General features: G+C 41.2%; 1 protein-coding gene across 1 annotated transcript in view; it reads right to left on the reverse strand.

The window, feature by feature from the left end:
- Positions 1 to 2,371: 2,371 nt before the first annotated feature.
- The window catches only part of CCHR2.PART2H2orf81 (chromosome chr2.part2 C2orf81 homolog), a 401,123-nt gene continuing 387,726 nt past the window's right edge, over positions 2,372 to 15,768 (reverse strand). Inside the window, exon 3 of the mRNA XM_044063999.1 lies at positions 2,372 to 3,748. Within this exon, the coding sequence (XP_043919934.1) occupies positions 2,651 to 3,748 (1,098 nt within the window). The 3' untranslated portion in view covers positions 2,372 to 2,650. The remainder of the gene's footprint in view (positions 3,749 to 15,768) is intronic.

Here is a 15,768-nt window from a genome sequence, read left to right on the forward strand (position 1 = left end):
AGATGAAAGAATTAGAGAACCTGGCCTAAGGAAAGGGGAAGCAAACTGTCAGACAGTACCTGGCTTGTCTTGAAAAGGAGGTTTCTGAGAAGTAGGAGTCTGAGTAGACGTAGTAGGGAGTACATGCCTAGAACCATTTTTACCTTTGGATGAGGGCCAGGCAGTCTGCAAACAAAAGCAGATTTGGATGGATAATTCTGCTGGAATTTTGGGATAGACACAAAAATATGTTTCAATTCCTGCAAGGCCTTGCCTTTATCCTGGAGGGACTTAAAAAGGTCAGCAACAGCATAACCAAAAAGGTTTCATAGAGGAGCATCCAACATTTTAGCCTTAATATCATCAGGTAAGGGCTGGAGATGAAGCCAAGAGTAACGTCTCAAAACAGAACCAAATGCAGCAGCTTTAGAAGAAGCATCAGCTGCATCATAACTACTTTAATAGAGTGGAGAACCACATAAGAGGTAGAACCCAGTAAAGAAATGGATGAGACATTCCCTTCTGAATCAGAAAAGTCAGAAATTGCCTAAGAAGCTTGAGAAAAAAGGGTTAAACTATATCTGGTTATACGAGTCTAGTAATTAATAGTCCTAAAAGCCAGGGTGGCGGCAGTTTATACCTTTTTGTTTAGACATTACATGGCAGAAGGAAGTAGTTTAGTGGATGGCAAAAGTTTAGAAGCTTTGTCAGAAGAGACAGACACTACAGAGGGCTCAGCAGAAGTACTTCTATGGAAAAACTTAAATCACCAGGCACCTTGTAAAATCTAGCAGCTTTCATAGGGGCTGGAGGTTAAGAATCAAGGGCAAAAGAGGCAGCTGAAAATGTATCTCGTAAGGGGGCAGTCAAGACCAGAGGTACAGCAGGGGAATTGGGAGACTCCATCTGCAAGAGTTCATAACACATCTTTTGAATATCTGAAACCTAACAACAGTCCCATTTGAAATATTTCATTATATGAGAAATGGTATCCCTAAAGGAGAGTCTGGACTGATAGAATTTTCCTCCTCCAACCCATAATCCAAGGGAGAAGGAATTTGCAAAGAATATGCCAAGGACTTATCCCCAGAATCTAGATCCTTCTTAGAGGACTCCTGCTCTCAGGGCCTTTTAAGAGGAGTAGAGGAGCAGGTACAGAAACTCACTGAAGAGGCTTTAAGACCAATAAGGCATTAAACAACCCCTGGGTAAAATCCTGCCATTTGTGTTGGGGATCTTTAACAGCAAGGAAAATATGCTTATTTTTTATTTTTTTCCTCTGAAGAATGTCTGCATGAAAAACCCTAGGAGGTTTGGACCCTTGCCAACACTTACCCAATGTAGTAAGAATCCCCTCCCAGACTAGAATTTGTAGTATCCCCCATGGTCCCTCAGATATAATCAGCTAAGGTTCTCCCCTCAACATCTGGGGGATGATGTCTGCAAAGCCTCCAAGGACGTGCAAGAATTCAGATCCATGCTGGCTTCCAACACAGTTGTGGCAGAGGAATCTAAGACAAAAACTGGATGATTGTCCAGGCTTTCACTAGTTTTAAGAAAGATGTCCAGGGGAGGTGGGACAGCAGCCGAATCAGACCAGAGTTTTTTGGCCTTTTTCTTGGTAGGCAGCTGACCTTTGGGACAGGAAGACTCCACCATACAATTTAAGACCTTGGTTCTTCAGGTGAATCAACAAGGAGGAGAGATGACTATGAAGGGTCTTGGGGACAAACACTTGGCAGGTAAAACACTGCATATGGTCCTGAGAAGCACCCAAACAGAAGAAACACTGCTTGTTATGATCTTTATGGGGAATCTGCCTCCCACACTGACATTTTCCCTTTCTGGATGACATGTAAACACATCAAAATAAAAACGAAAATAGATAAGAAAAAAAAAAACAATGGGACACTTACTTGAAACAAGGCTTAGTAACCATTAGAGAAGGAGTGTTCAGACCAACAATCAATGATAGCATTCAGACTGGCAGCAAAGAAGTTCTGAGGTATGTATGTCCGTACATCACCTTTATGCCCTACACCTTGCGCAAGGAGCATAAGTGTGACGTACAATGTCTATAAATTCCAAAGGCTTTGGTATACTGGCCAAAGATTGGGATATCCTTGGCAGGAGATCCCTTATTTTACAATACTGCAACAATAATATGGAAGGACATACAGTTATCTACATTATCCTAGACATAAAATATTTTTAAAGTATAAATAAAAGTTAATAAATTCACAACATAAAAAAACACTGAAAGAAGGGTCTGAATATCTTTAACTGACCTCTAGAATCAGCTTAAAAAGTTCCTAAAAGAATACAAATCAGTGAACAATACAGAATAGCTCTGGACTGGCTGGAGTATGACATGATCTTAAAAGGATACCAGTCAGGTAAATATATGTACTTTTCTTTTTTCATCCAGGATCTTAGGGATGACAGTTGTACAGAGACTAGAGAACCACTGTGCTAATCTGTGTATGTCCATACAAGTATACATAAAGTGTGTACATGCAAATTTAGATTATTTGTAAATCTAAAGTTATAATTTCTCCATACCACATTATGACAAATAGAGTGCCTGCTGCTATATTACATTATGTAAACAAAACTATATGGCATTGAAAGTCAATAAGAATTTTATCTGGAACTGTTCTATCAGTGGGAGTTAAAATGACTGAAAGCTGTTCATGGGATGGACTTGCGGAACATGATCTTTAATTAGTTGTTCCACCATAATAGCAGGACGTGGCACAGCTGTCAGAATGGGTTTTAGGTTTTCCCATGACTCTATAATGTTATTATCCTCTTCTGCCAGGTTGTGCCAAAGATGATCTTTTGTATTGTGGATCTCTCTCAGAACTACCCCAGGGGCAAGATGCATAGATTTTATGAGGATTCCAGACTTAAAGGTATCTGAATCTGATCTTGTTTGGGTTAGAGACCCAGAAAGTGAAGACCTTTGGTTTAAAGTTTTAGACCTTTGGTTTAAAGTTTTAGACTGGTCCTTCCTTAATGGCCAGTCTGATACGTTTGTTGGCTTCCTATTTAACTCTGAAAAATTCATTCTGCTGTTCATGGTTATGTTTTTTGCTAACTTGTTGAGTATTACATTCTTGCTCCTACCAGTTCTCAGCAAAACTGGACCTCCAGCCTGGATTTCTTCAAGCTTCTGTCGTTCAGCTTCAACTTTTACATCTACCACTTCAAAGTGAGGCTTGATATAGTGCCTTGGCAAATGACAGAAGTCTAGCTTTGGGACTGAGGTGATGTTTCCAAATTCATCAAAGGTGACATCTTTGTTCTGAGGGGGCCTTCCAAGCTGGATCTTCAGGAGATTATGAAAGGAGAGTGGCAGCAGTTTCAGACTATCTGGATCCACAGGTGTTTTTTTCATCAAGACAGTTTGTGAAAGCTGTTGAACCAGTAGTTCCTTTTCTGTGTCCTCCAGAGATTTGGTGATTTCCTTAAGACCAGCTGAACGTAGAGGTCCACGATGAGGTTTATAAGTTCTCTTTGGCTTTTGGTCTTTTGGTGGCGGTAATGGCTGATGAATAGCCCTTTGAAGTCCAGAGAGAGATGCTGACTTCTCTGTCTTTGTACACTCTTCTTTGAACTGGTAGATTTCAACTGGGGAAACGTCAATCACATTCATCATGTCCTCCTGAACAGCCTTCTGATGAGAACCCGGATTACCTTGCATTGTCTTTACTTCTGTTGCATCTTTCTTCTTCAGCACATCTTCATATGACTCTTCTGAAAAAATCTGTGATACAAAACAGAATTAAGTATAGGAATGAGTAATACTGTTGGCAGTACTATTTCTATAAGTGCTGATATTTCTCCTTTATTTATCTTTCAACCTAGTTCTTTATCTTTCATTTATTAAGGTGCTTAAGAACCTACACAGTATAAAGCAAAATTCAAGTCAAGCCATGCTGAGAATATATTAAAATGAAATAACATATGCCAAAAAATAATGGACAGCACTACAAACAAAATCATTAAGACACTGTTTAGATTTAAAATGTCCCTCCTAAAAAGATGGTTTTAATGGGTTTTCAGAACAAAACATCTGTCTCACAAGTCTGAATAAGGGAAGGTAATTGACTCCATATGACTGGTGTCAGGTAAGCAAATGAACGACCACTGAAGGTTTGGGAATTGGTCCTAGGAACAACCAGCAATCCCTCACCTGTTAAACTAAGCAGCCAAGAGGGTACAGAGTGACAAGAGCTCTTGCACTCGAAAGGGTCCAGATCAAATAGGATATGGAAGCTTAAGGCTAAGATCTTAGATACCAGCCTTTCCATGAAAGGCATCTAATGCAGATCAGATCACAAAATACAGAAATAATGTGAATGGTTCAGGAATGTTCAGTTATGCATACAGCAAATCTTCAAAGAGGAGTCAAGAGTAACAGAAAATCATAACATCTGAGTTATAATCACCTTATTTTTGTAAGCTCCCAGCCAGGAAATTGCAAGTGCCAATTTGGGTCCTGTGCTAGAGTATACCATTTTAGTTACAGGTTCATAGGTTAAGTACTAGTCTAGTCGCCCTTGCAGGCCATTTTAAGCCTAGATAATTTTCCTTTTTGTGCTTGAAATAACCTATCCCATTTGGTTATAGATTGTCCTTATCCATCCCATGGGTGCTAACTACATATTACCCCTAATGTGAATAACTAGAATCACACCATAGATAATTTGAGAGGACCCATGCATGCGATAAAGCATTTAAGAGCTGCTTCTGTCCATTAGTAGTACAGGGGGAAGTCCTGGGGTAAATTCTGTTTCTCATCCATAGATCTAAGTTGTGCTTAAAAATGGATAGGGATAAACTTTGTTTAATGTCGATGGGGAGTCTGTTCCATAGCAGCAGTATCCTCTGCGAAATATACCTGTCCCTCCACACCATTCTGCTGATGATGCAGTAGAGGTTTAGATTGCTACACAGAGTATTTCTGATGCCATTTGCCTTGCTGATGTGCAGTAAATCCACCAGTAATGGGTCAGAGCTTAAAAGATGCCTTGTATGCCAGACAGAAGTCACCTCTTAGCAGTCTGTAGGATACTGAGTATAGTGACAGAACTATGAGATTGACTCTATTTTTCCCATATTAGTGTATGACCTCTTCAGTTCCTAAAGCCAGATTTCCCCTACAAGCAAAGAGGCAAAGATGGATGTCATAGACAAGCAACCCTATTATATAAGGCCCTATGCCATAGCGCATAAAGGTGACGTACGTACAGACATACATACCTAAGAACTGAAAATCCCCAGGAGGAACAATCAGTCCTAGGAACTAGGAGGAATATGTGCATCCAGAAGGAGAAAAATGAAAAGAAGTCTAGGCCAGGAAGGCAGATGGAGTAGGGCAGAGCAAAAAAAAAGAAGGAGGAGGAGGAGGGAGGCAGAAAATACTGCAACAGTGAAGAGATGGAAATCTACTGATATGGTAAGATTTTACACAACTGTACTATGTCCTTCCATATCACTGTCACAGTATTCTTAAGATAAAGAAGAGTACAAAAGTTCAAGAGGAAATTTTTGAGGAGGAAGGCACATAAGACCCCTCTAAAAACCCATGCAGGATAGACATGGCAAAGCCAGATCTTGTCCTGGAAACAACATCCAGCTTGTAATGCTTAGTGACAGTATGGACAGAAGTCAAAACAACAGCCTCAAAGATGGAATTGGTATCCAGCCTTTGAAAAAAGCACTAGAGGAGGCAATAGCTCTAGTAGAATGCACCTTTACAGAGGCTGAGAGACATTTACTGTGAAAAGAATAACAAAATGATATAGCCTTAGGGATCCAGGAGGATATTGTTTGCTTGGAAACAGCCAAACCCAGACATCTGGGATGAAAGGAAACAAAAAGTTGCTCAGATTTGTGAATGGCCTTAGTCAAGTTAGGAGCACATAACTATATACACAAAGGGATGGTGGAGGGAGGAAGAGGCTACTGCAGCAATGATGACTTTGAACATTTACTGTTATAATAAGTGCAACTTACACAAATGTATTATGTTCATCAGTATCACAGATGCAGTAGCAAAAAACTATATTGGCACATTATCATAGCTTAACCAATCTGGGAGGAGGAAGGACTAGGATCCAGGAGCTCCCGGGGTATAGTCCTGGCAAAGCCTGTTCTGGACCTGGAGGAGGAATCCAGTTTGTAATGCATTATAAATGTATGTACAGTGGGCCACGTATCTGCTTCTAGAGTCTCCCCTCTTTCCAGTATGCCATCGAAGCAGAAAAGGCTCTAGTAGAATGTACATTGATTCTGCCTGGAAGAGATTTACCTTGGTGAGAATAGCAAAAATCAATAGCAAAGGACAACCATCTGGAAGTAATCTATTTAGATACAGAATTCCCTTTTTTTGCCCCATCATAGCAGATAAACATCTGCTCAGTTTTTCTAAATGACTTAGTTATGTCAAGATAATACCAGAGTTGCCTGTGCACATCAGAATATGAAGAATCCTTTCTCCTTGAGTTTTAGATACTGGAGAGAAAGCATGGAGATTGATGGCTTAGTTCATAGTAAACTATGAAACGAGTTTTGGCCTAAGAGATTTGTTCTTAAAGTAACCATATCTCTATGAAATACCAAAAAGATTCACCCACTATAAGAGCTTACCAACTCAGATGCTCTTCATGCCAATGTCAGAACAATAAGTAACAGTCTTTCATGTCAAGAACTGTAAAATGCACTGATGAGCTGGTTCAAAGGAAGAAAAAAATGAACTTTTCCAATATAAAATTACGATCCCGGGTAGGTGCTCTTTCAAGAATTGCTTGACCAAAGAAAAAAAGAAAGGGGAATGTATGGGCAGGCATGTTGAAATGGCTACAAGATGAACCTTGATAAAGGAATAATAAAAGTCAGAGGAGATAACTCATACAAATATGCAAGAACTAGTGGTATATAACCTCTGACTGGACCTTGATTATTAGTAATGGTTATTGGAGAGTCCTTCTGTATCTTCAGAATGACACTGGAAATGTTGAAATGGAGGAAAAACATAAATATTCCTGTCCAAGGGAATGAAAAAATCATTTGTTTCCCAGGATTGCTTGCAAGGAATTCTGGTGCAGAATTTGCTTAGTTGTCTGTTTTTTAAAGAAGGTGAACAGATCAGTTTAAGGTGTTCCCCACAACTGAATTAAATCCTGGAAGACCCCCTTATTTATTTGCCATTTGTGAGGGTCTACCCTGGTCCTGTTCAGTTAGTCTACCACTATATTTTTCTCTGACAGAATGTAGGAAACCTGGAGGGTTAAATAGTGCTTCAGAGCAATCTCCCAAGCCACCATAGCCAGCCTGCACAGAGGGTAAACACCAGTGGACCCAGTTTGTTTATGTACTATATTCACTGTGGCATTGTCTATAATAACCTGCAGAGGTCCCGGGGACCATAAATGATGAAAGGCTCTATAACATGAATCACAACTAACACCTTTATGTTTAAGTGCTTTGATCTGTCTCTTTTGCTCCAAAGACCCTGCACTTTTACCCCAATAGATACAGTACCCCAAGCAAAGGCCAATGTGTCTGACTGTAACAGATTGAACAAGCGATGGAAGAGAGAAAGGAAGAACCGGATTCAGGGAAATCTGTCCTCTCCAGCAAAGAAGTTCTCGTGCCACAAAACTCAAGACTGGAATTTGAAATTCCATAGGGTGAAAATGCTGGGTCCACAAAGTTTTAAAAATATATATTGGATTTTTCCCATGTGTTGCCTGGCAAGGGTATGAGAATAATGGATGCCATGAATTCTACAATCCTGGAATATTCTCCGGCTGAAGTTTGAGACGGATTGAAAAAACACAGGAAAGCTTCCAAATACAAGTCCTAATTTTTCTGGGTTATGAATGCATTTTTCAGGGAAAAGTCTATAAGGCATACTACAAAAACTTTATGTGAGAAGGAATTAAGGAGGATGTTAGACTGCTGATCTGAAAGCTCAGGCCAAGAAGATTTGTAACCCATGTAAGGGAATCTTGACACCTGGAAAAAGAGTCTACAAAGATAAAGTAAGTCATCTAAATAAGGAAATATGTGAATGCTCTGCAGTCTGCAATGAGTTGTTACTTGAGCTATGCACTTTGCAAACACCCTTGGAGATGCAGATAACCCAAAGGATAATGCAGAGAATTGATAATATGAACCAGACTTATACAATCTGAGGAGACATCTGAACTCTGGGGAAAGGGAATGAGATGAGCAGCATCTTTCAAGTCTAGAGTTACCAAAAAATCAGAGGAGGAAAGAGAGCTAACAAACTTCTCAAAGCCAAAATCTTGAACTTTGTCACATTCACAAACATCTTGAGAAAGGAGAGGTTGAGAACTGTTCTCCAGGAAGCATCCCTCTTTGGCACAAGAAACGCTCTTGAATACTTCTTCCTATCTGATTTTTGGGCACTGATTCCATGACCTCCAAGAAAAGCATATTATTTTAAACCAGAGTAAACAGTTCTGTTTTTTTTTCATGATCAGGAAGAATACTCCAAAAAGGAGGTAGGTTTTCCAATGCCATCTACAACCTTCCTGGACTACTCTCAGAACCCAGTTGTCTGAAACAATCTGTTGCCATGAACCAACAGAAGCTGTCTTGCCACAAGTAACTAATAGGCCTCTGGGTCAAAGACAGTTTCAGTGAGGGAAAAATGTACTTTCATGATTAGAGGCCTTGTTAGAAGTGTTTTTCACTGATCTGCATACTGACTGGATTATTGTTGGTTCCTTAAAACTATACATCACTGTCCCAGAAATTTTTGCGTGGCCATTGAGGCTTGATTGGTATGGGAGCACTTTCTACTTACATATTTAAACAAAAATCTAATTTCTGATTATCACCAGAACAGAAAATTAAGAACTGATTCTTGCAGACAAAATTTTTTTCCCAAACATTCCACCCTTTTCCTGTTGTGCTTTTAAAAGGCTGCTCCTCTCATTTCTATCCCTTACGGTAATTTGACTTCCAAAGCCCTTACTCCACTCATTTATTGCTATTGACTGTTGTGTAAGGTATTGATATATTTTTCCACACACCACTCTAGAACCCAGCCACTGGGGATGCACAAGCCAGTGCATTTCTTTGTGCCGGTACTAAGCACGGATAAATGGGGAGGGTTGCGTCAGGAAGAGCATCCGGCATAAAATTTTGCCAAATCATACATGCAGACAACAGTACAGAAATACATACCGGATCGGTCGAGGCCCAGGTTAACAATGACCGCCACCAGTACTGTTGGCCAACAGGGTGCTGGCGAAAATTGGGCTACTGTTGACCGAAGGAGGAGAAGAGGGGGAAGGCATGCCCAAAGACAGGTAAAGGCTAGGACTGTGATAGTGAGGGTCGGAACTTTGAATGTTGGCAGCATGACTGGTATAGGGAGAGAGATAGCTGATATGATGGACTGAAGGAAGGTTGGTATATTGTGTGTGTAAGATACCAGATGAAAGTGGAGCAAGGCTAGGTGTATCGGAGGTGGTTTCAAATTGTTTTATCATGGTGTGGATGGGAGGAGAAATGGCGTAGGCATTATCCTGAAGGAACAATATGCTGAGAGTGTTTTGGGGGTGAAAAGAGTGTCGGATAGATTGATGTTTATGAAGCTGGAAATTGATGGTGTAATGATGAATGTTGTTAGTGCATATGCTCCACAAGTTGGGTGTGCGATGGATAAGAAAGAAAAATTTTTGAGCGAGTTGGATGAAGTGGTGATGACTGTACCCAAGGGTGAGAGACTGGTGATTAGAGCAGATTTCAATGGGCATGTTGGTGAAGGGAAGAGAGGGGATGAGGAAGTGATGGGTAGGTATGGTGTTAAGCAAAGGAATGCAGAAGGTCAGATGGTAGTGGATTTTGCGAAAAGGATGGACATGGCTGTGATGAATACATATTTTAACAAGAGGGAGGAGCATAGGGTGACATACAAGAGTGGAGGAAGATGCACACAGGTGGATTATATCTTATGTAGAAGGGCCAGTCTGAAGGAGATTGGAGACTGTAAAGTGGTGGCAGGGGAAAGTGTAGTTAGGCAGCATAGGATGGTGGTTTGTAGGATGACATTGGTGATCAAGAAGAGGTGGATGAGTGTGAGGGCAGCACCAAGGATCAAATGGTAGAAATTGAAAAAGGGTAATTGTGAGGTGATGTTCAGGGAAGAGTTAAGACAGGCTCTGGGTGGCAGTGAAGAGTTACCGAATAGCTGGGTAACTATAGCAGAGCTAGTAAGAGAGATGGCTAGAAAGGTGCTTGGTGTGACATCTGGAAAGAGGAAGGAGGACAAAGAGATCTGGTGGTGGAATGAAGAAGTACAGGAGAGTATACAGAGAAAGAGGTTGGCAAAGAAGAAGTGGGATTGTCAAAGAGATGAAGAAAGTAGACAAGAGTATAAGGAGATGAGGTGCGTGGCAAAGAGAGAGGTGGCGAAGGCTAAGGATAAGGCGTATGAAGAGTTGTATAAAAGGTTGGACACTAAGGAGGGAAAAAGGACCTGTACCGATTGGCTAGACAGAGGGACCAAGCTAGTAAAGATGTGCAGCAGGTAAGGGTTATAAAGGATAATGAGGGAAACATACTCACAAGTGAGGAGAGTGTGTTGAGCAGATGGAAAGAGTACTTTGAGGGGTTGATGAATGAAGAGAATGAGAGGGAGAGAAGGTTGGATGATGTGCGGATAGTGAATCATGAAGTACAGTGGATTAGCAAGGAGGAAGTTAGGACAGCTATGAAGAGGATGAAGAATGGAAAGGCTGTTGGTCCAGATGACATACCTGTGGAAGCATGGAGGTGTTTAGGTGAAATGGCAGTGGAGTTTTTAACTAGATTGTTTAATGAAATCTTGGAAAGTGAGTGGATTCCTGAGGAATGGAGAAAAAGTGTTTTGGTACCGATTTTTAAGAATAAGGGTGATGTGCAGAGCTGTAGTAACTACAGAGGGATTAAACTGATCAGTCACAGCATGAAGTTATGGGAAAGAGTAGTGGAAGCTAGGTTAAGAAGGGAGGTGATGGTTACTGATCAGCAGTATGGTTTCATGCCAGGAAAGAGCACTACAGATGCAATGTTTGCTCTGAGAGTGTTGATGGAGAAATACAGAGAAGGTCAGAAGGAGTTGCATTGTGTCTTTGTGGATTTAGAGAAAGCATATCACAGGGTGCCTAGAGAGGAGTTGTGGTATTGTATGAGGAAGTCGGGAGTGTCAGAAGTATGTAAGAGTGGTACAGGATATGTACGAGGGTAGAGTGACAGTGGTGAGGTCTGCGGTGGGAGTGACAGATGTGTTTAAGGTGGAGGTGGGATTACATCAAGGATCAGCTTTGAGCCCTTTCTTATTTGCAATGGTGATGGACAGGTTGACAGATGAGATCAGACAGGAGTCCCCTTGGACTATGATGTTTGCAGATGACATTGTGATCTGTAGTGAGAGTAGGGAACAGGTGGAGGAGACCCTGGAGAGGTGGAGATATGCTCTAGAGAGAACCGGAATGAAGGTCAGCAGGACTAAGACAGAATATATGTGTGTGAATGAGAGGGAGGATAGAGGAATGGTGAGGATGCAGGGAGTAGAGGTGGCAAAGGTGGATGAGTTTAAGTACTTGGGATCAACAGTTTAAGTAATGGTGAGTGTGGAAGAGAGGTGAAGAAGAGAGTACAGGCAGGATGGAGGGGGTGGAGAAGAGTGTCAGGAGTGATTTGTGACAGACGAGTACCAGTAAGAGTGAAAGGGAAGGTCTACAAGAGGGTAGTGAGACAAGCTATGTTATATGGGTTGGAGACAGTGGCACTGACAAAAAGGCAGGAATCAGAGCGTGACATGGCAGAGATGAAGATGTTAAGATTTGCACTGGGTGTGACGAGGATGGATAGGATTGGGAATAAGTATATTAGAGGGTCAGCCCAGGTTGGAAGGTTTGTAGACAAAGCCAGAGAGGCAAGATTACGTTGGTTTGGACATGTGCTGAGGAGGGATGCAGAGTATATTGGGAAAAAGATGCTAAGGATGAAGCTGTCAGGTAACAGGAAAAGAGGAAGGCCTAAGATAAGGTTTATGGATGTGGTGAGAGAGGACATGCAGGTGGTTGGTGTGAAAGAGCAAGATGCAGAGGACAGGAAGAAATGGAAACAGTTGATCTGCTGTGGCGACCCCTAACGGGAGCAGCCAAAAGAAGAAGAAGACTCTAGCAGATCCTGTTAAAACTCAATCCTTAAACCATATTAGCCCACCAAAATACAGGACTGGACAACATGCATATGCAATTTCCAGATGTGTCTGTAGACAGCTTGGTAGATATGGGCATCCTGAGACAATGCAGCTGCTGTCTCATGTTCTCAGACAACCAGTTCATTCTTAAAAAAAACTAACACAATATACAAGAGATGTAAATATACAACTTCCTTGGAGGCAAAAATCTCTCTTACAAACAAGGTTGTGAAGAACACATACAGTACATTCCCCACACATACTGCTCATCACACACATAGATCCTTCATATGCTGAAAAAGAAACCTTCCCAAACCTGAAAGACCTCCTACATCATCTAATAACAACACCTTTCATCAGCAATCATTAAGCACACACCAAGAGCAACACCAGACACCACAGATAAGCTTACACCCAATGGTACCCAAAGAACAAAGCTCATAAGGCAAGAAAGCACTTTAACTAATACTTTTGTCATTAGGGATTCCACTGTATGACACACACATGCTCCAATCAGCAGGTTGGACAAGGAGAAGATAACTGTTCGTTGCTTATCTGGAGCAAGGATCCAAAATATCAACGCATGGACTCAGGTCACTGCACCTTAGGTATCAATATGATTCTATCATAGTCCATGTGGGTGTAAATGACTTAATACATACCTCACTGGACTACATGAAAAGAGACATAATGGATCTCTCTGAATATGTGTCAAAGAAAAGTATGAACCTTGCATCGAACCGTGTTTTACCTTCACTGAGAATAATGCAGCAATATATATATAAAATGATTGATGCTAATAATTGGCTTAGTTTCTGGTGTCTGTCCAGGGGGATGAAATATCTGTCAGTATAGGAGGATATAGTTAACAGACCACATTCCTTTGCCAAGGCTGGTCTGCACTTGTTACCCCCCCCCCAAACTTTTGGATATTGGCAAAAATTGTATCCACAACCTTACAGAATTTTTTAGACAATGCCAAAAATGACAAAACTACCAACACAGCAAAAAAGACTCAAATCGACCTTAAGATGTTACTCTTCAGTGCTGGCAGCCTAAACAAAAAACTCCACCCTCTACAAGCCCTCCTCACTAGGAGAACGTCTGCATCTCTACCATTACAGGGACTTGGTTTAAAGCCTTAGAATGTACTCCAGCAGTGCAAGGTTACACTGCCTTCCACACATTTAGACCAACAACAGCACAGAGTGGGACTAAAGATGGAGATGTCTCAATCTGTGTTAGAACAAATACACCTCTAGGGTGGTTAAACAAGATGATGCCATAGAGTTCATCCATGTGCAAGTCACCCTGGATAAGGTCCCTGACCATACTCTAGCTAGCTCTAGGTCATCATCTATGTCCCAAGAGTCTCACTACTCTTACTTAGGCCTATTACAGGCACTCATCATCCAACCAAATACCCTATTTGTGGGTGACTTTAATACCCTTTTATAGACTGGATAACATACACTGCCTCAAACTCACAGGTGCAATGCTTCTGGACTTTATTAACATGAACACCCTGGGCCAGATAGTGTGCGCTCTAACCAGAAGATCAACTGTAATGGATCTAGTACTCACCAATGTGGAAGAGCATTGCATCCCCCCACCCTTGTGTCAGGTCCTCACTAGGGAGGTAGGATAACAAAGTTGTCTCCTTTGAAGTAAAAATGAACTCAGAAAAACTCAACTAAATCTGTAACAGTTAAATAACTATTATATTGCAAACTGCATCCTATTTAGCAACAGTCTGTTAAAATTCAAGGCTCCCCTTAACCCAAAGACCACAGCTACCCGGTGCAGAATTATTCACAGAAACCATGTACAAACATGTAAATGGCTGCATAGAGACTGCTGTACCTACCAGAAATAAGCCAAAAACAAACCCCCAATGGTGGAATCCTCACTTCAACAGGATATTAAGAAAAATACAAAAAAAAAAAAAAAAAAAAAACATCATGGCCAAAATCTGAAAAGGCAACTCCCATAAAGAAAGGATCACTCTGATTCAACTAAACAAGAAACTAAGAGATCTAATTAAGTCTAACAAGGTCAACCATGAAGTCAGGATAGCCTCTCAGGCTAAGGGCAGTCACAAGAACTTCTTCAGCTGTGTCCAGAACCTTAAAGGTAGCACACAGTACTGTGATGACCTGGTGGTTAATGGCACTATCTTCACTGATCAGGGAGATGAAGAAAATATTATTAACTGATAAAATTCAGCTCTAACCTCAACCCCTACTCCCCCCTGTCTACCCACTGTGAAATCCTTTCTAGCATACACCCCCAACTATTAGAAGGTATCAGGTTCTATTGGAGCTTGCTAATGCCAACAAAAACTGCCTTAATAGACCCTGACAATATCAGTGGACGCCTCCTGAATAGTCTAAAACATGACCTGTCAGGAGCACTAGAGGCACACTGCAACTATAACCTGAAAACAGATTACAAACCAAGTGAATTGAGGACTGCAACGGTCATCCCTCTTCATAAAGACAGACCATCAACTGACCCCAGGAACTACAGATCCAACAGTCTGACAAGTCTAATATGCAAAGTCGTGGAACAAATTATCATGGAAATGAACAACAAGGACACTGACAACCTATAGATACTGGTCCCATTCCAGTTTGGCTTTAAGGGAAGGTTGTGCCTACTTAACCTGGTTGATTTCTTTAAGAAGGTCACCAAAGCAATGAATGTGGGTAAAACAGTGTATACCACATACCTTGACCTGGCCAGGGTATTTGATACAATTCCCCACTCAGACGTTGTGGACAAACTCTCCGAACTAAGCATAAATCCCTGCATAACTTGCTGGATTGCTTGTTAGCTCACAGATAAGAACCAAGAAGTTAGGATTGGTGAGACCACCTCCACCAACAGACTAGTCAGCAGCAGAGTACCTCAGGGCTCTGTGCTGGGCCTGCTCCTGTTTGGCATCTATTTCTCAGAAGTCAAAACTAAAGTCAAAGGACTTTGGCTCATCAAATTTGCAGATGATTGTAAGTTGTGAGGTATCACAGATTCCCCCATGAAACCAACATCTTGCAAGAGAGTCTAACAGAGGCAAATGACTGATGCCAGCCATGGTTTAAAACTCAATATCAGGAAATGCATTATAATTCCCTTTGGGAAACTGGCCACCAAAGTTAATTACTCCATTGATAAAATATCCCTAAGAGTAGACCCAGAAGTTATGGATCTGAGAATATATATATATATATATAGAGAGAGAGAGAGAGAGAGAGAGAGAGAAATCTAGCCTTCTGCCATCATGTAAAAAAGTTAGTAAGAAAATCTTTCTATGTCACCCAACTTACAGGTAAAGGTATGGCATCCAACTCCAAGGAAGTTATACTACCACTCTATTCAGACATTATCAGACCCATCACTGAGTACACTGCCTCCTTTGACATGTACCTAACCAGCCACTTGCAAAAGTTAGAACTTAGGTTCCTCACCAGGAGAATCCAGAGCATGAATACCCTGTCCTACACATATTGCCTAAAAGCCCTATCTCTGTACTCAGTATCCCAAAGGCTGCTGAG

Source organism: Protopterus annectens, chromosome 2.part2 (assembly GCF_019279795.1).
Source record: "Protopterus annectens isolate FY-2018-M chromosome 2.part2, PAN1.0, whole genome shotgun sequence".
NCBI lineage: Eukaryota > Metazoa > Chordata > Ceratodontiformes > Protopteridae > Protopterus > Protopterus annectens.